Genomic DNA, 20,722 nt, shown 5'->3' with positions numbered 1-20,722 from the left:
ACATTCAAGATATTCAAAAACATTGACATGTAGTACCTTGTGTCCAGTGGGAACCATTTAAGGATGAGCTGATGCTGGTTTGAACTGATCTGTTTTTAACCTCTGCTCAAAGTTTATATTTTTAAATATTTACATTTTTAAAAAAATGAAAAATACACCCACAGTATATCATTTTTTGACCAGATCAGTCAGCAGTAGCCATAGGCACCACTGCAAACAGGGAGCTGTTACACAATACAAACTAAAAATAAGTTTCCCAGCGGACAAAAAGGAAACTAAACATAAAGACATGATGCTTACAGTTGACTTGTAGAGCGCAGGGCTGGGACTGGAGGGCTGCTGGGATTGCCGCTGGCACAGAATGTATGGCTGAAGTCTATAAGCTTCAATTCTGGCTTAAATATAGCTCAAAGCTATTAAATTTATCCGTGCTTTTAAGTGGGTTAGTGTGTGTGTGTGTGTGTGTGTGTGTGTGTGTGTGTGTGTGTGTGTGTGTGTCCATAATTATATATTACAATACAATATCACATAAATTTAGTTTGTAAATCTCTCAACCAGCGATGCAACTACATGTTTTAACAAGTAGGGATTGTTTCATGTAGTAAGAAAAGTCCTTAAATGGCTTTTTGGTTTAAGTTCAACTGTCCAGGCAGATTCCCATCTCCACCCTTTAAGCTCAGTGTTGCATACAGTATGCTGTAAATCTGATCATTACAATAAGCCAGTGCATACATTTATATTCTAAGCTGAACAATGAACTCACCAGTCTGTATATGACAGTTTCAGTATGACAAACTGACTAACTGACTAACCATGGTGAGTACATCTCTCTCTCTCTCTCACTCACTCACTCACTCACTCACTCACTCACTCACTCACTCACTCACTCACACACACACACACACACACACAGTACCAGTCAAAAGTGGTGTTTTGACTGGTACTGTATATATGCATATTTATATATGCATATTTAGACACCAGGAGAAAACAAAACTGCTGAACTTCTTGTCGCATATAAACTACAGCACACTGGGACGAGTCTTGTTTACATGATGATGCTGACTTTGTGAAATCTAAAAGGACATTTCACAAAGCCAGCAAACAGCAGGGACCTGTATGCTCCATCACATCTTTGGAAACCCCTTCCTCACACTCACGTCCACTTTACTAATACAAGAACAGATACAACCCACAGTAAGACTATGCAGAGCTGCTCTAATGTGAATGAACTAACTTTCTGACATCATTTAGTACAGTGCAGAAAGACATTTCTTCCTCTGGTACAATCATGTTATGATGACATTGCTGTTAAAACCAGCCTGCCCTTCACAATGTTCTTGACTATTTAAGGATGAGTAGAAAAGGCTGGAATATTAAAGTGGCCCTGTAGACTCTGGACTGCCACACCACTTTTTCAGGAAACACCCTGTTGGATTCCATCATACAAAAACAGTCTCAGGTTTGACCCTGCAGCAACAATTATGTGTCCATCAGCTACCGCATGTCCTTGAGAATAAAACCTCAATGAGGGAGGTCAGAGGGGGTGGCGATGGTGGCAAATGTAGGATGTGGCCTTGATTTACCCGGAAGCAGCAGGATGGCTGGACATGCCAGGCGATTTATTCTTAGTGGACAGATGGGGGAGACTCAGACGAGGCCTGGTGCCATGCGAGGGGGCGAGAAGGCGGGTCTGACGTCACAGCCAGAAGTAAGCGTGGGCGAGGGTGTGGTTTGGGGCCTGAGTGGGATAAGGGAGGTACTGGGTTGTGGGTTCAACTGCTGCTGAGGCAAAACTAAGAAGATGAGGAGGAAGGAGAGAGTCAGCAAAATGCCTGAGAAGGGGGAAGAGGACTTTGCCTTCCTCATCACTCTCCGTGGGCTAAGACCTCACCACAGTCACTCAGAATGTACAACGAAACTACTGGATGTGGTGTGGATCAGCAGTGTGTGTGTGTGTGTGTGTGTGTGTGTGTGTGTGTGTGTGTGTGTGAGTGAGAGCGAGCGAGAAAGAGATTATCTATTACTAGAGAATGTAAATATTCGTCTAGGAGGAAATTCTTTTGCTACTAAGACGTGATCTGTTTACTGTATTTATAGTGCATACTGTATGAGAATATGTATCAGTGTGCTGCAGAATTTCATGGCTTTGTATATGTTTAAATGTACACTGTATATAAACATATATATATTTATACATGTGAGCTCCCGAATGTGCATATTTGTATGTGTACGGTGATCAGACATGTTTTGTTTATGTATCTGAATATGTCTGCATATCATGTAAGCTTATTGCACCATTTCTGTTAACCCTCCGCAGCCTCTGGCTCCTTCTTCTTCTCTTTCACTTTTACTGAGGACTTCCTGTACACTTTTTTGTCCCCTGCTTCCTTCCCTTCCTTCTCTTTTTCCTTCTCCTTCTTCTCCTTTGATGACTCCTTCTCCTTGGAGGAAGACGACTCTTTCTTGGACTCCTTTTTTGCCTCCTCCTTGGTCTCTTTAACCTCTTTATTTGGGTCCTTTTTGGATTCCTTCTTCTCCTTCGATGACTCCTTTTTCTCCTTTTTTGCTTCCTTGATGGTCTCCTCGGCACCTTTTGATTCTTCTTTTAGACTACCTTCTGATGGCTCCTTGGACACCTCTGTCTTCTCTTTTTCTGAAGAAGAAAAGAAAAAAAAATTAATATTTCTATATATGGCTAAATATTTCTACTTCCTTATTCAAAAACACAACTGTGTGTATCACATTCAGTGCCAGTTATCAGCCCAAGTGATAAGTTGAGAGTGAGATGGCTGCTGAAGGACATGTGCCCATCTCTCAGATGCAAGCAGCTTTGACAAGATGGTTTGACATTATACAAGAACATGTATTCTGCTGAAATTTAAACTGCTCTCAATTTCAGATACAAATGATAAAAAAAAGTAGCAATTGTACTATTTCATGTCAATATACACCTTATATAGCGCTTTTCTACTCTGAGCACTCAAAGCGCTTATACAACACGTTTGCATTCACACAAGGACTTCCATCTGCAGCTAAGTGCTTTCTATCTAACATTCACACTCCTCTTGCGTCAAAGAGTAACTTGAGGTTCAGTATCTTGCCCAAGGATACTTTGGCATGCAGCCCGGTGCATCCAGGAATTGAACTGCCAACCTTGCAATTGGTAGGTGACCTGCTCTACCTCCTGAGCCACAGCCACCCCTAATCACACCAATGTGGCGGTGCAAAGGTTTCAGGGTGACTGTTGGAAGTATTTACTCAAATGTCTGCGAACAGAAGTAGAAAATAACGAAAATAACAATTATAATGTGAATCTGTTAAAATACAGTATAGGTAAATATACTGCCTCTTACTCTACATGAGTGCTTTCTAACATTCACTGCAATGAACAACTGGGGGATCAGTAACTTGCCCAAGGATACTTTGGAGCAGCCAGGAATCAAACCACCAACCTTGTGATTAGTAGATGACCTGCTCTACCGCCTGAGCTACAGCATAATCACAATGTTCTGGAGAGGAATGAATGGAGTTTTTTTTAGATGCTGACAGAGTAGCTCTGATTGGGATGCACAGATTGGTTGTTTGCAAAATGCAAACAGAATAAAGAAGAAAGGATTCAGCCATGTGGACAGATGCAAATAAAGACTGCAAAGATAATTGTGTTACTCAAAATGTTAATGTGCCACAAATTCCCTCAAAATACAGCTTTAGATGGATTGTAGTTTAAGTCCATCAGGACTGAGAATGAGGATTAACTAATGTTTACCCAATCCGCCTGTGTGAGTGATGCAAATACACTGCAGCTCTCATGGGTCTTTAAAATTAAGATAAATTGACCAACAACAGCACCTGCTGCATGACAAAGGACCCCCACTTTACTGAAGACAGGAGTGGGACCTTTCAACCACACACACACACACACACACACACAGCAGCACAGCCTCCTCCAGATTGGATTGGCTTTCTGATAAGATGATAACAGGACGGGCGTCTGCCAACAAAGAGACACACTTCTTATCTCCATGAGAATGGAGAGGGTTTAGAGACTGGAGACTACAGCCTGGTATCTGTCTGTGTGTGCGTGCATATGGAAGCGACAATACAAGAGCCGCCTCTTAGAATATCTGCCTGTGTCTACGTGTGCGGATGAATCTGTCTTTGCATGTATGTGGTGGAGACTACAGACTGCTCCCTGAAGACTGTGTGTTTTCACAGACTCCAGAGGGAAGCTCTAATCAGAGAGCTCATCGTCTAGGGCTTAAGAGCGAGAGAGAGTGACTCTGGTAGTGTGTGTGTGTGTGGCAGATGAGTGCCTGTCCTACAAGAGTGTACTGCAAATAGTTGAAAAGTTCTTACTTTTTTTAAATAATGAAGTTTAGACTTCACATGGCAGTCATCTAAAATGAATCCACTACATCACACATTGGACATGTGGTCTGCAATGAAAACAAATGAATGCAATAAAAAAAAAACAAAAAAAAACAAATGACTCCGGCTACAATACACAGATTTTTAAGTGAGCAGAATCAGTAGTTTAGTCTTATCCACATTTATGTAAGTATGTAGTTTTCTATATTGCTCAAAAGTGGCATTTTTAGCATCAGTTAACTTCCTTTCATTGCTAAACCTGCTCACATGGGCAAGAAATTGAAAACAAACATGGATGCTAATACAATACAGATTATGGTCTGCAGCTACTTTGTTTGATTTTCTGTTTAACTGTTTAATAGGTGCCTACTGAGAAGGTTCACTAAGCCACTTGTGTTTCTAAGTAGACCCACCCAACAAGGTCTAATTAGCTCCAAATAACTACATAACCCCTAACTGTGCTCATCCACTTTACACTAAAATACACAAAATCTATCTGCTTCTGCAGAATAAGTGAGAACAAATAATTTGGGAGCACAAACACAGGGAAAGCTGACCACAAATGGTTCTGCAAAAGTGCAAATTTCCACTTTGGCATGCAAATTCTCCCCTCCGCCTCTCTCGGTGACCTCAGAACTTTTATAGTTCAACATGAAAGAAATGTTGGGTGAGGGTGTGTCTCTATCTAAGAACTGAAGCTATAAAGAAATTAGGGCCAGAAAGAAAGCACATGCATATGAATATAATGGAACATATGTGCACATCTGTATTTTTGCATGACTGTTAAACCCTGACAATATGCATTACTCAATGATTTTATATGCATCTTTTTGATCACGCCATTGGTGTGTCTGGTGATCCTGTAGCGACAGCCTAATCCAGACTGGATACTAACTGTCTGGCTACCATAACATACACACTTTCCTCCAAGGCTGCACATCACTTCTCAGCAGCTGAGCTGCAGATACCGGCAGTCTGAGTTTGTATTGCATTTGTGTGTCTGTATCGCTTATGAGCACAATTTGGATCTGAGAGATTTTCATATGAATAGAGATGCCATGCAGTCCTGTGAAAAACTAAGTACACCCTTTCCGCTTCCAGAGGAATTAAGAGGGTAAGTAGCAGCCAGGTGCTGCTGATCAAATGCACTTGATTAATCGATCATCAGAAAGTGTGAGCACCTCTCCGGTCTCCTGTATAAAAGAGATTCCCATTGGGACTTCCTGGTAAAATAAAGATAATAATAAAAAAAAAAAGCAGAAGTTTTGGCAGTTTGCTGGTCTGGAGCATTCATGTGTATGTTAACACACTGCCACAATCTTCCCAGGAGTGGATGTTCCAGCAACTTCACATCACGGTCAGACTGTGATGTGGGTGGCTGTGGCTCAGGAGGTAGAACAGGTCATCTGCTAACTGGAAGGTTGGTGGTTTGATCCCTAGCTGCTCCAGTCTGTATGCCAAAGTATTCTTGGGCAAGATACCGAACCCTCAGTTTCTCCCAGTGCCTTCATCGGAGTGTGTGTTAGATAGAAAGCACTTAGACATTTATATGAATGTGTGTGTGAATTGGTGAATGAGACATGTTGTATAAAGCACTTTGAGTGCTGATGTAGAGTAGAAAAGCACAATATAAGTCCAGTCCATTTACCATTTACTATGCAATGCTCAGAGAAATTGCAAAAAATCCCAAGAGCTACATGTCAGACTCTACAGACATCAGTTAGCTTGTTAAATATTAAAATTGATGACAGTACAATTAGAAAAAGACTGAACAAATATGGTTTTAAGGGTTGTAAGAAGAAAGCCTCTTCTCTCTAAAATGAATATGGCAGCACAGCTTAAGTTTGCAAAGATGCATCTGAACAAACCACAAGACATCTGGAATAATGTCCTTGGGACAGACAAAACCAAAGATGTTTGCCCATAAAGCACAGCACCACGTCTGACAAAAACCAAACACAGCATTATTGGCACAAACACCTCAAACCAACTGTCAAGCATGGTGGTGAAGGGGTGATGACCGGGGCTTTTGCAGCCACAGAACCTGAGTACCTTGCAATCACAGAGTCAACCATGACCTTTTCTGCATACCAAAGTATTCTAGAGTCAAATGCAAGCCCATCTCTCTGAGCAGACCAGTCCCACCAAAGATGCCAAGACTCAAGCTGAATTTTTCTATTTATTTATTTTTTTTAATTTACAGCTACATTAGCAAGATACAGTCATGTAGTTCTCGGTGTATGTGGTAGTTCAAACATAGAATTAGAATAATAAATAAAATAGAATTGAAACAAATAAATATAATAAATAAGTAAGTAAGTAAATAAACTAGGATAAGTAAAATAGAATAAGAATACACTAAACTAAACTCAAACTAAAACAAAAACAGGTATAGCATCATTCTACTATAACAGCAACAATTTGAAATGGTTTTAAGGTGCAGTGGTGATAACAGAACAACAGCAGAATAACAGGATAACAGAATAGACTCATGTACTTCATGGTTCAATAGCTTGTAGAACCACCTTCAATTATACACGTCTTAACGTTCTTTTTTTTTCAGTGATTCTGTTGTAGATTTGGTGGGATCACTGTCCTACTGCAGGGCCCATTTTCATTCAAGCTTTAGCAATTTAAACATTTTCTTGGCCTTTAGCTTCATATGAAACATGCTCACATGAAACATGTTTATGTATTAAAGGTAGGATGTGAGCATGTTTCATATGAGCATGTTTCATATGAAACATGCTCACATGAAACATGTTTATGTATTAAAGGTAGGATGTGGACTAATTTTTAACTTTTATTGGTTTGCAGACGTCACCCACGGACGTCACCCACAGGGTGTGGTTCTCTGCTAATCAAATCAATATGAGGACTGAATGGCTTATGTATCAATGAATATGTTCTACAAAAGGTCACGAATGAAAAATTAATTTAATGTAATTATTTTAAAGATTTGAGATTAAAGGTCATCGCCAACAAAGCAAAAAAACAGTTGATGAAACAATTTCACAAAAATATTTTTTGTTATTTTTCTCCTGAAGGCTAGAAAAAAAGAAAATGTCAGTGTAAGTGGTTTGACCCTTACCGTGAAAGTAAGTTCAACCTGAAATTAAGCCAGTCAATGTCATGATGATGATGAGTGTGGATGTGGACCCCAAATCCAGACTTAAATATGGACAGGCAGAATGAAAACTCAAAGCATACTTTTAATGATAGTCTGTGGAAATAATCCAGAAGAAACTGAGTCCAAAAGGTACAAAAATCAGGAAAATCTGCCAGAAACATGACAGGAGGGGATAACAAATGCAGTGACGAAGAATGAAGGACTGACTGGGCTTAAACATACACACTGAGGGAAAATGGGAACTGGATACAGCTGTGGAAAACAAACAGGTGCAAACAATCAGGGAAAACGAGACAAGGGAAAGTAAAACTGAACACAAAGCACAAAGAACAAATAATCTAAATAAAATAAAACAAGAAGTGAAACATGATAACTAAACAGGGAAAGAGACACAAATGAACTTAATACAAGGGAATTAATGTGATGGAACTAAACTCCAAACCAAGAACTGAGATCAGTTCTTGGTTTGGAGTACCAAATAACATCAAATTAAGAATTACCAGAAAATATTCAAAATAAAACAAAACCAGAACGTCCAACGACCCAAAACCATGACAGTCAAATCTGACACTTGGGTCAAACGTCTCTGTTTGGTGTCAGAGTTCAGAATGTAACCCAATATTGTCCATTCAAATTAACACTGATGGTAAATCTGTGGTTACCGATGAAGTCAGACTGCAGGTAAACAATCATCATGTGAGGCATGGGTCAAACCCTCATTTGTTTGGTGTCAAAGGTCCACAGTCCTCACCTCTTGGGCTTGTTTTCACAGCACAAACAGGTCATACATGTAAATTACAAACAGGAGGGTGCCACGTAAGCTTTTAAAGTTTTTCTTTTGTGATTAAAAAGATTAACTTGGCAAGACTGTTGGCATAGCAGAAGGTGGAAGTTTCTTAAATGGCTGAATTTAGACAGTGTTTTACATTTGTTTCCCAGGTTTTGAGATCATTTTTCACTGTTGTGATCACTGCAAACTATTTTCCATTCACCTCTTAGTATGTGAGTGAAGGTAAATCTTGGATACTTCAGAACCAAAACCAAAACTTAGTGCATGGCTAGAGATAAGCAAGAAGAAAGGAAATGTTCCTTTGTGACCCTCCAATCCTGTAAAGTGGGGCACCACAGTTGGCTGTGTCCCAGGTGTGTCCACCTAGGACACTTCTTTTGTCAAAAACAAATTCAAAATACATTTTTTGTTTCTCCTGAACTCTCTCTCTCTTTTTTTTTTAAGAAGTGCAACCCAGATGCAGTAAGTATCAGTAGGAAAGATGCAAGCTAAACCTTTCCAAATGACCTGACGTATGTGTTCTGTAGTTCTGTGCTGCAATTTCACTTTTTAATCACTACTTGTGGCCACACTTGTATAACTGCTATAAGCTAATAATGGCTAACAAACCACTTTATTTTCTTGTGTTATAGTTTTGTGGTGCTGAATGGACAGTTCCCTGAAAATGATTTTGCACTGCTTACAGTTTACTCTTGTTATCGTGCATATTTCACTGTCACAGCACTTCATTCACTAAAGGTCCATCATAGAAGTTTTAGTGGCATTTGTTTTTCACTTTGTTCCTCTCCCATCTTGAATCACTTCATTTTTTAATGTGTACTATGACTTCATTGATGTCAGTGTTTTTTTAATTTATTGTTTTATTAAAATTTTTTTTAATATTCACAGAAAGGTAGGTCTTACAAAAATGTTAATGGAACGGAAGCCATAGTGAATATGAGCTCTGACAGTAATGATAGATGATACTTTCATGTAGGACCCTGAGTCTGTAGCATAACACTTCTTTGTAGCACTTTAAAAATAGAGCAACCAAATCTCTGAAAACCTTCAAAGTATTTATATGCCAAAACCATTTCCCATCTCTCATGAAAACCACCTTTTTAGGTTTTCATTTTTACTCTCAAAGACGGAAATAAAAGTGTGTGTTGGAGCCGGATCCTCATGGGAGCAGTAGCAATGAGTTGATAAACATTGACGTTGTAAGACAAGAAGGCAGCTCCCCTCCTGTATGGAAATCTAAAGGGGTCAGGTCACATCTTGTCAGTGTGCTACTTCAACAAACTAACAAAGTGGAAGTGTGTAGACTAAACAGTGCAGAAACCTGTACTCCACATCTCTCATAGCCGCCAGGATGGAAGTGACGCTAAGCCCTTTTCACGTGGGACATGAGCTACCTGGAAAGTCTGGTGGTTTTTGTCAGGACTTAAACAGGCACAGCCTTTTTAACCCCATGTGAATCTGCTACAGCCATGTCTGGATGGAACCTGTTTGACAGGATATCATGGGTAATGTAGTTTCTTGCATTGCACATCGCTGGTTAGAGTGAATAATCCTTAGGGGAAAAAAAATCTATTATAATAGTGTTCTACCAAAATTACTAAGGAGGTGTTTCATTTTAGGGAACACACTTTTCAGCAAGGAAAAAAAAGGGAAATCACGCAGAAACTGGCTTCCCTAATGATGTGATTGCCTTTGTGTGGTTTCTTAGTAGACCCTATGTAACTGAGGTATGTGGTGGTGTGTCCCCTCCAACCTTAGTTTGAGTTTCCAAATTTCCAAATTCATCTCAGAACATTTTAATTTGAACAAAGACGCTTTATTGGTCCATTGTGGTAACTTCACCTCAGCTGTATGACTATTTTTTTGTCATGGAATCATTTTTCATGCACACATATTACTCAGATTTGGGTTTGTGGTTGCCAGTTCAAATCCCATGGTAAACTGTGGATGGGAAAAGTGAATGAGTAACACAGTGAACACCCAGCTGCTGCAGGGAAGCTGCTTGGTGGTACTGGGCAGCTTTCAGTGCTATACAACATGGCATTGAACCAAAGGTGAACTTTCTGGGAATATAAAGGCATTTTCTTTGCAGCTTTTGTCTTAGCCTTTTCTTCTTTGAACAACAACTCAAAAGATCTTTAGCAGATTTATTAAAGACAAAAAAAGAGTAAGAAATAATGTTAACTGACCAATGGTTAATGCAGAAAGATCACTAATGGATTTAAACACTAATCCTCTGCACAGGTGTCTAATAGTGTGCAGAAATGTAGAAAACAGGGGGCAGGGGGTTTGATGCATGCTGTGAATAAGAGAAAAGGGTCACGACTGCACACACTGTAAGCAGTACTGAGCGTACACAGAGGAAATAGGTTCCTTTTATGGTAATTCAGTTGAAGCTTGCTAAAGCTAAACCATCTTGACTACCCTGACTAAAAAGCAAGATTCTGAATGACGCTGCTTTCAGTACATTAAGGCACTTCACCACTGGAGTTTAGAATGCAACACTTGTTTGTTCCTCATGGAACAAAAACAAAAACCACAGCAACAAAAGTCAGTGTGTTGATTAGATAAGGCGAGTAACGCTATCTGCACCGTGTTCAAAGCCCACATGTTCCGCCTGGCTTCCCGTGTTAGCGACGGATCACGGCTCTGCATTCATCTGCAGGCAGCCGTAGTCAAAATAGAGGAGGCCGCACAGATCGCCCGCATCCCGACCCCGTCAGCATGTAGGACAGTGCAGCAGAAACCTGCTGATTTACAGAATCCACTCAGCAGTGCAGAGAGGGCGAATCTGCCAAGGCCTGACTGATTGGATCTGCGGTGTAGTGTGTGTGTGGATTTGTGAGTGTGTATACTTACTTATATGTGCCCCTGTGTGTGTGTGTGTGTGTGTGTGTGTGTGTGTGTGTGTGTACGCGGTCCAGACATGGCAGTTGAACACGACACAACAGTATTATGTGAAGTCTAAAAACAAAGCTGTGTGGTCGGCAGTGTGGGAAATGACAGTATGTTACAGACAGAGACATGACACACACAAGACAGAACAAGAAAAATGATTTTTGAAAATATTGTACTAAATGTACTAAACACTTTAAATTTACTGGTTTACACAGAGATGCACTAAACACACGGTGTACCTCGTGCATTCATATTTCAACATGGGGCAATTCATCATGTCCTTTCTTACTTGTGGTACAAGTCACTTTTCAAAAATGCATGACACCAATTTAAAAGCTCAGCTACCTTATGTTGTACATCAATGTCTGCACTAATTTCATTTTAAACGTGGTCAAATTTTAAAATTAGATCAGCATACAGTACCAGTAAAAAGTGTGTCCAAACATATGCATGTATTTCCTATGATCAGGCACCCAATAAGAACAAAATTTGCTTAAAGTGAGGGGGAAAGCTAAAATGGCTTATTGAAGACATTGGAGAGCCCCTCAGTTCAACCAAAGGTCCAGTATGAGAAAAATAAGGATTATTTTGGACTTTAAATCATACAAAGCTACTTTAGTAAATACAGAGCTGGAAAAGACAATAGTACATCCCCCCTAACTTGTGCATAAACAGTCAGAATCTGCAAACATATTTGTAGAGGGCAATCATTTTATGATTTCAACATAATTCTTATACTGGAGCGTCTACTATGCAGCTATTCCTTGTACTTTCTTCACATAGGAAAAAGGCGTGACTGTAACATTGATGTTCAGAGCTTCTGATGGCATTTTGGAAAATGCAGGAAACAACAAGCTGAAGAACGAACAAATAATGCACACACACAAAAAAAGTTCTGCAAAATAAATTTAACCAAAGATTTAAAATATTTATTTAATGATGCAAAACAAAAACCAGAGCATGAGTGTAGCACAGACGGAAATGATGGGCCTAGTCAGATCCCGTGCAACATATTTATTTTTTTCCAGACACTGTGGAAATACAGAGAAAGGTTTACTCTCGGAGCGCACTCGCTGTAAAGTCTGCCATTACAACTGACTAGCCTTCTTCTTCTGGCCGTCAGCTGCTAATGCGTTAGGCACCAAGCACCCCCTGCTGGCGGAACTACATATCAACCCAAAACACACATTTAGATGATTTGACAGTAACAAAAAGAGCAATAGTATTTGTCCCAAGCAAATGTGTCCTTTTTATAGAGTAAAAATTAAATGGGGGGGCATCTATTTCTCTACCTCTATCTACACCCAGGTGCCACACTCTCCCCCACAAAATTAAATGTCTCCTGACATTTCAGTTCAAATCACAAAGTCAATAGTGTCTTTAACACAGTCCAACAGCCCAGGGTCTCCAAAAGGCCCTTGTCTCAATAGCCTGAGTCTTAATTATCTTACAGTGTCTTTGAACCAAAGTCGGCTGACCTAACGTGTCATAACTCAGCATCGTTGGCTGTTGTCTTGACCGGTGAGGCCGCTGTCTTACAGTCTCTGTCTCACCTCCAACTCCAGCTGGAACATCTGTCTCTGACTCACCACTCCCCAACCTGTCAAGGTCAGGTTCAGGGACTCCGATCTGCATGGATGCATCCTTGTCACTCTGCAGTGGCAACTCCTCTGCTTCCTGACGACTTTGTTGAGGGACTCCGACCTGCAGGGATACATCCTTGTCACTCTGCGGTGGCAACTCTGCTGTTTCCTGATGACTTCGTTGAGGCTGGAAGGGTTCCACCAAGGGGTTTAGTGAAGTGTGCCTCTGTGTTCTCCCTGGAGCGGGTCTGAGGTACCCCTGATAGGTACCACTGTAGTCGTCATCTGAAGTGTCGCTGTCCTCTGGCTGCTGCTGTGGTCCATGTGCTGGTGGTGACCTTCTCCTTGTAACAGTCTGAGAGTCTCTCTGCAGATGAACAGTCTTCGCTGGCGTTGTTTCAAGGGGAAGGAAGTCACACAGGAGCAGGAGGTTCCTGTGCACTACCTTATCTCTTCCTTTACCGTTTTCAGGACTGATCTGGTAGACAGGATTGTCATCAGCTTTCCTCTCCTTCACTTTGTAGACGTGGTTCTCCCAGTAGGACTGGATCTTCCCTGGGCCACCCCTAGGAGTGAGGTTCCGGAGGAGCACTCTATCACCGGGTTGAAGATCTCTCCCTTGAACTTTCTTGTCATAATAGGCCTTTCCTCGAGCTGCCTCTTTATTAGCAGTCCTGGCAGCAATTGCATATGCCTCCTGCATTCTCTTCTTCCAGCAGTCCACATAGTCATCATAATCAAGATGACTTTCATCCTTCTTTAGACTAAACAGCAGATCAATGGGCAAGCGTGGTGAACGTCCGAAGATCAGGTGATAGGGTGCGTAGCCTGTTGCCTCGCTCTTTGTACAATTGTACGCATGTACAACTTTCGCTAGCGACTCTTTCCAATCATCTTTTTCCTTGTCCTCCAGGGTACGTAGCATGGACAATAGGGTTCGGTTGAATCTTTCCACTTGACCGTTACCCTGTGGATGGTAGGGTGTCGTGTGTGAGCCCTGGATGCCAGACAGTTCCTTTAACCTTGCCATCAGCTTGTTGTCAAACTCTTTGCCCAAGTCGTGATGCAATTTGGTTGGGAAACCAAACTTGAGCGCAAAGTCGTTGAAGAGCTTGTCAGCGACTGTTTTAGCTGCCTTGTTCTTTGTAGCATAAGCCTGGGCAAACCTCGTGAAGTGATCCATGATGACCAATATGTACTCATATCCGTTCTTGCACTTTTCCAGGTGCAGGAAGTCTATAGACACAAGCTGGAATGGGTAGGTAGTATGGATCGGTGTCAGAGGTGCACGGGTCTGCTTACTCGGCTTCTTCTTCTTGAGGCATTCGCATTCTTTGGTGACAAAGTGTTCCACGTCTTTACTCATCTGAGGCCAGTAGAACCTTTCTCGAATGAGGTCTAATGTCCTTTCCACTCCTAAGTGGCCCATCTCTTGGTGCAGTTCCTTAAAGACCAATGGACGATAAGATTTGGGGATCAGCAACTGCTCTCGACGAGAAGTATACCGGCGCAGAATGCCATCTCGGTCTACCTGAAGCTTTAACCACTGCTTAAGTAGTGTAGCTACAGCAGGTGGTTCTGCTTTCACCTCAATTCTCCTCGGTCTTTGGTTCTGGGACTTGTACCAGAGGACTCTTGCCAGGACTTCATCTTCCTGTTGTGCTCTGCGGATCTGTTCTGGGGTAAAAGGCTGATTGCTGTTCTGGTCTTTTACCAGCTCAAGAGCACTGGCCTGGACGACTCCAATGCCTTGGCAGGGGTCGTTCTTTTCTATTGCCACCACTTCTATGGATGCACTTAATACTTCTTGACTGACCTCCACTGTGCAGTGACTCATGTAGTCGTCTATGTCCAGCGGCATCCGCGACAGCCCATCTGCATCGGTGTTGGTCTTGCCTGGACGATAACGTATGGTGAAGTTATAATCAGCCAACTCTGCAACCCATCTGTGGCCTGTGGCATTGAGTTTTGCAGTAGTGAGCACATACGTCAGCGGGTTGTTGTCTGTGTATACCACAAAGGATGGGGCATGATACAAGTAATCCCGGAAACGTTCACAAATGGCCCACTTCAGCGCCAAAAACTCCAATTTGCCAGAGTGCAGGTGGTACTTTTTCTCTGCTGGACTTAGGGTGCGGGAGCCATAGCCTATCACTCTCATTTTTCCTTCCTGTCGCTGGTATAACACAGCACCCAAACCAACTTGTGAAGCATCACAGTGTAACACGAAGGGCTGGGTGAAATCAGGGTATCCGAGGACAGGAGGCCGTGTAAGAGCGTCTACAAGCTGACTCAGTATTTCCTGGTGGGAGCTGGTCCACTGGACAGGTGTGCGTGAAGGTAAGTGGCCTCTATTTTTCTTCTCTCCTCCTTTGTGCTTATCTGCTGGTGAGGCTGTAGAGTTGGTTTCAGGGGCTGGCGGACTAAGCAGGCTGTACAGTGGCTGGGCCACACGAGAGAAGTTGGGGATGAAGGGTCTATAATAAGACAGAAAACCAAGCATCTGACGTACTTCTCCAACAGTGGCAGGTGTCTTCTCCTTTAGAGCCCTTACTGGAGCCAACTCCGCTGGGTCCATGGTATAGCCTTCTCCTGTTACCAACCGACCCAGAAACTTTACACTTGACTTAAACAGTTCACACTTCTTCGGGGTCAACTTAACACCATGCTCCTTGTACCGCTGGAGGACAAGGCGGATGTGCTCTAGGTGGTTCTCGAAACTATCGCTGTGCACAAGATTGTCGTCCAGGTATGGGAGGCAGATAGTGTCTCTGAGGCCAGCCAAACAATGTTCCATGCTCCTCTGGAACTCTGCAGGTGCGGAGCTCAGCCCAAAAGGGATGCGCACCCATTCATAAAGCCCCCAGGGTGTGATGAAGGCTGTCAACGGGCGGCTTTCCTCATCCAGGAAACCCTGGTGGTACGCCTTTCCTTGGTCCAAAACTGAGAACCATGAGCTCCCACCCAGCGCATCCAACATGTCCTGAATCCTGGGTATCGGGTGGCGGTCTGGAACTGACTTGCGATTGAGCTCTCTGAAGTCACAGCAGAGGCGGAGACTACCATCCTTTTTCCGGACACACACCACAGGTGATGAGTAGGGGGATCGTGATGGTGTGATCCAGCCTTTGTTAAGCAGGTCTTGCAAATACTCCTTCACCTCTTTGTGCAGGGGCTTTGGGACAGACATGTAGGTCTTTTGCACTGGGCTTGGATCATGGAGGGTGATGTGCATCCTCAGAGATGGTATCTGGCCCACATCATCGCTATCAAATGCAAAAGCCTCACATTCCTCTCTCAGCACCTCTCTTACCGCTGCCTGCTGACCTGGACTTAGGTGCTGGAGATCAACAGGTGGGTCCCATGACTCTGGCCTGTTTCCATACACGTTCTCTGGCTCAGGTGACTTGAGCGCTGCACTGCTTTTGGGTTCTTGTGTCAGTTCATTTACCTTTGTCTCCACGGTTGCTGCATAGACTGTCTTAACTGGCTCGAGGTGTCCAATCACCTTACGGCTCTCCAAGTAGGTGGTGTGGCTTGTTGTGTTAGTCACTGGGATGGGCACATATGGCACTTTTCTCTCTGGGATTTGTAGAAGTACCTCATGATAAATTATGCCCTCGGGTGGTGGGTCTGGCATATCTGGTGAGAAGAGCATGTGTTGACCTCTGGCTTGTGGACTAACATGTGCCCGCAGGTAGACTACTGTGACTTGGTTAGCTGGTAAGGGCACTCTCTTGACTCCTGTACATACCACACCAGTCTCTGAATCTTTGCTGCTGTTCTGTACCAGCTTGACCATGTTGTGTGCCGTTTTCACAGTTATTTCAAAGGCTTTACTCACTTTGTGTGCAAGCTGTTTCCTTCCATCTTTTGTACTTCCATCTTTCTTGTTGACAATAGCCTCTATAACATTATAGCCAATGATGGGGTCACTGGCTACAGCTGGGTCACTTGATACTAATATCGGGACTTGTAGATTATTTACTTGGGAAGAGTCATTATCTAGTCTGAAATTGACTTCTATCCAGCCAATGTAGGGGATGGGCGTGTCATTAGCGGCAAAAACTGTCAGCGTCTCATCCTCTAACAGTTCTGAAATGGGCCGAATAACTGTGTGGGGAAGATTGTTTCGCCGCCAGGTGTCATTCACTATGCTGGACTGTGCACCTGTATCCCACAATGCTTTGACTGAATGATTGTCCATGAAACAGTTCACCATGCATCTTCTTCCTACCAGACTCACCAAACGTGACTGACGTCGGGGGGGAAGGTAGTGAACTTCAGTTACTGCTGATGAGGCACTAGGTGTCTCCTTCGGGGCTGGTGCTGGTCTCGACTGTTTGTTTTGGGACACGTGGTTTTGGACTACTGATGGTCCCATCTCAGCAGTCCCTCTCCGTTTCCCGACGGCTGTCTTGGTGTTCGGCATCCACGAGAGTAGTGGCCCTCTCGCCCACATTTGAAACAGTGCGAACAGTTTTCTCCTTTTCCTTCTTCTCTGCACTTTCTACAGCCTCTCTCTCGCTGTTTTGGTTGCATAGGGCGTGAACTGGTTTCCAGAGCAGCCGCAAACATCTGTTTCATTTCTTTGCGCAGCTCTTCTATAATCTGCTGTGTGTTCGGGCTGTCCGACTTAGTCTCTTTCCCTTTAACTGTCTTCACAGCCACTGCAGTAAGAGAATCTTTGGACACGGTGGAGCTCTGAGTGGACGTCGGAGTGACCTGGCATTCTGTTTGGAGCTCTTGCACCTTGGGAATCTTGGCTGCAGTTGACCTTTTACGTTTCTCAAGTCTTTCACCTTCCAACTTTGAAGCTTCGTTGACTCTCTCTATCAGTTCTTCATCTGTTATGCTTATGTTGTGAAGAAGAGGAAGTAACTGATACTTTATTGAATCACTGAGCAACCCGGTTTCAATAGAACGTAGAAACTTGCGCTGGATGGTGGCTCTGCTGTACAGTTCATCAGTCTCTTCGTTTGCTACCTTCCATAACAGTTTATCTTTTAGCTCAATGGCACGAAATACAAAATTTAGGGCAGTTTCTCTGGGCTCTTGGGAGATGTTGAGGAGCTGATGGTAAAGTTCTGTGGGACTGTCTACCTTGTAGTGACCCTTTAATATAGTGAGCATTTTACTGAGGGTCAGCCCACGCTTTATCTCCAGCATATCTCTTAGAGGCATTCCTGGGGTAATAGCCCTGATTACTGCTTCAACTACTTCAGCCTCTGAGTGTCCTCTCTCAACCCCCATTTCAATTTGGCGGACTAAGCTGAGATAGGATAATTTATCCCTCTGTCCCTGCTCTCCAATCTGCCCACAGATTTTAAACTCCCTCCTCAAGGTTACCTCTTGCAGAGTTCGTGTTGGCTCTGGCTGGGTTTTGGGTGGAGAATCTGTAGTCTTCAGTGGAGTGGCGCACAACCTGACATTCTCAGGGTCTTTCTTTGGCACAGACTCCTCTGATAGGGGTTTCTCAGATGACTGACACTCATTTCCACTTAAACTCTGGATGTATGTGGCTATGTCTGTGTAGAACTGTTCCACTTCATCCACTTCTTGAGCTTCCTCAATCTCATCAAACACGCCTTCTGCCATCTTGATGAGTGTCCTCTTGGTTTGGCTGGGAAGGCCTCCGCTGTCTAAGCCGGAACATTTCAATCGCCTGCAGACGTCCACGAGAGGCTCTCTCTCCAGCTGCCACAAAGCTGCACTCACTTGGTCTCGCAGAGGTTGCACCTTTTCCATCTTTGACTGATTGAGGGAGGTTCGTCTCTTGGGAAGGAGGGGCGGCTGGTGGTGTTGTGACTCACTAGCGCCACCTCCTGGCTGTGGCTCGCCAAAATATGTAGCACAGACGGAAATGATGGGCCTAGTCAGATCCCGTGCAACATATTTATTTTTTTCCAGACACTGTGGAAATACAGAGAAAGGTTTACTCTCGGAGCGCACTCGCTGTAAAGTCTGCCATTACAACTGACTAGCCTTCTTCTTCTGGCCGTCAGCTGCTAATGCGTTAGGCACCAAGCACCCCCTGCTGGCGGAACTACATATCAACCCAAAACACACATTTAGATGATTTGACAGTAACAAAAAGAGCAATAGTATTTGTCCCAAGCAAATGTGTCCTTTTTATAGAGTAAAAATTAAATGGGGGGGCATCTATTTCTCTACCTCTATCTACACCCAGGTGCCACATGAGCAATGAAAAGCAAGAGAGAGAAAAAGTGTCTGACAGTGGCTGGACAGGCAGTGTTTAATACTATTCTTGGTGTGGAATGTGCTGTTGAAGCACAACAGGCCTTTCCATTGCTGGGTGTATGTGTGTATTTGCAGACCTCTGACAGCTCAGCTAAGACTGAGCCCTACACTACACCTCCCATGGAGCACTACACACACAAACACAAAATGTTTATGAGAAACCGGTCATTCATGCACATACACAGACTGATTATTACTGCAAGACTGTTCTTCACAGTGATGGTGGGCGATGTCTTTGCCAAGTGTAAAAAATATCCTCAAACAGAGAAAGGAGTATCGAACCTGTGTATGAAATCTGAATCCCTATGAATCATTTATTGAGCATAAATAGTTTTAGTTTTTTAAACTATAAGTAACTAACAACTCAGTCGCACTGCAGTAGAAACAGAACGGCAACCTTGCGACTAGGAAAAACAGGTTGTTGCACTGAATTTTTTTGCTGTTGGAGACTGACTGTGAGTAGTTGCGGTGACCAGAAGTTGACCGTGAAACATCCTCAAACTCTGGGCAACCACTTTCTATCACAAGGCGATTCCACAGGTCGCCTGGTGGGAGGCAACCACTGTCAGACAGCTTGGTTAAGATTTACAAATAATCACTAATTTATAAATACAGACAGATTGCCAACATTTTGCAGTCAATCAGAGTCAGTCTGCATCAGTAAGTGCTACTGGCCTGCGATGCTTCTCTTTGCAATACTTGACTGGACACAACTGGTTGTTTTCTGGTTATATTCACCATTCTGCAGCAACTATGTCATTATCTGTGGAGGATTCTATGAGGTTTTGGCTGAACTGTTCTGTTTAATCCAAATTTCTGTGTATATAGATGGCGACAGATTTGCAGCAGACTAACTGATCTGTGACTTTTGCTGATTTATAACATTTAATCTTCATATTATCACAAACTGCATGACTGCTATCTTGACCCTATTCAACTGCAAACTGATAGCAGACTCCATCTCATTGCCTTTTCATCACCTTCTTAAACCACCAAAGTCACCATGAAGACAACAACTAACTGTGAGGAGCTGCAGATCTGGCCCCCGGCTCCAAAGGAACAATTTCAAAGGCAACAAGATCACAAGTTCATGCAATAATTTTGTCTCGGACCACTGATTTTGCCAGTGTTACTGCAGAATAAATTGAAAGCAGCTCCTGCTATAATGTGAAAACAAGAAAAAAAAGCATATTGAATGATAAGCAATAAAGAGACGATGTACCAATTGTATTTGAAATGAAAAAAACAGACTTATACTCTATTACTCTTTAGTTTTGCACACATCTTTTAGAGTTAACATGTTCTGATAATGAATACCTGATTCTGTGCTATAATTCTGAGAAGCGTAGTTTATGTTATATGCAGAACCATTTATATGAGATAAACACTTGAACTGATTAGAAAAACTCACTGCTGTGTTAGTCGTCTTTCAATGTTCGGTTGACTACAGACACAGGCCTGAATGAAGATCATTAACCAGCCAACAGGTAGGGTTTAAAATACTGGGTTCTCATTTCAAAGTTGGTCATTTGTTGCAGCAATGAACATATATGTTGTCAGACAGGTTACATGACATGTCATACAAACTAGTTTAGAGACTTAGTGCAAAATTTGTCACTCTGAGCAGCAAAAGTCACCATCAGTGTTCCCTAAAAATGGCACGTGTGTTGAGGATTTTGACCTTCACAG

At 42.7% G+C, this 20,722-nt stretch overlaps 1 protein-coding gene across 1 annotated transcript in view; it reads right to left on the bottom strand.

Annotated features, from left to right (window-relative positions):
- Positions 1–2,445: 2,445 nt before the first annotated feature.
- bbs9 (Bardet-Biedl syndrome 9) overlaps positions 2,446–20,722 on the bottom strand; it is a 182,720-nt gene continuing 164,443 nt past the window's right edge. Inside the window, exon 23 of the mRNA XM_030749748.1 lies at positions 2,446–2,656. Within this exon, the coding sequence (XP_030605608.1) occupies positions 2,609–2,656 (48 nt within the window). The 3' untranslated portion in view covers positions 2,446–2,608. The remainder of the gene's footprint in view (positions 2,657–20,722) is intronic.

The sequence above is a fragment of the Archocentrus centrarchus genome, chromosome 16 (assembly GCF_007364275.1).
Source record: "Archocentrus centrarchus isolate MPI-CPG fArcCen1 chromosome 16, fArcCen1, whole genome shotgun sequence".
Classification (NCBI taxonomy): domain Eukaryota; kingdom Metazoa; phylum Chordata; class Actinopteri; order Cichliformes; family Cichlidae; genus Archocentrus; species Archocentrus centrarchus.
Note: the sequence above shows the minus strand (reverse complement) of the source record. Positions and strands in the feature narration are given on the sequence as shown.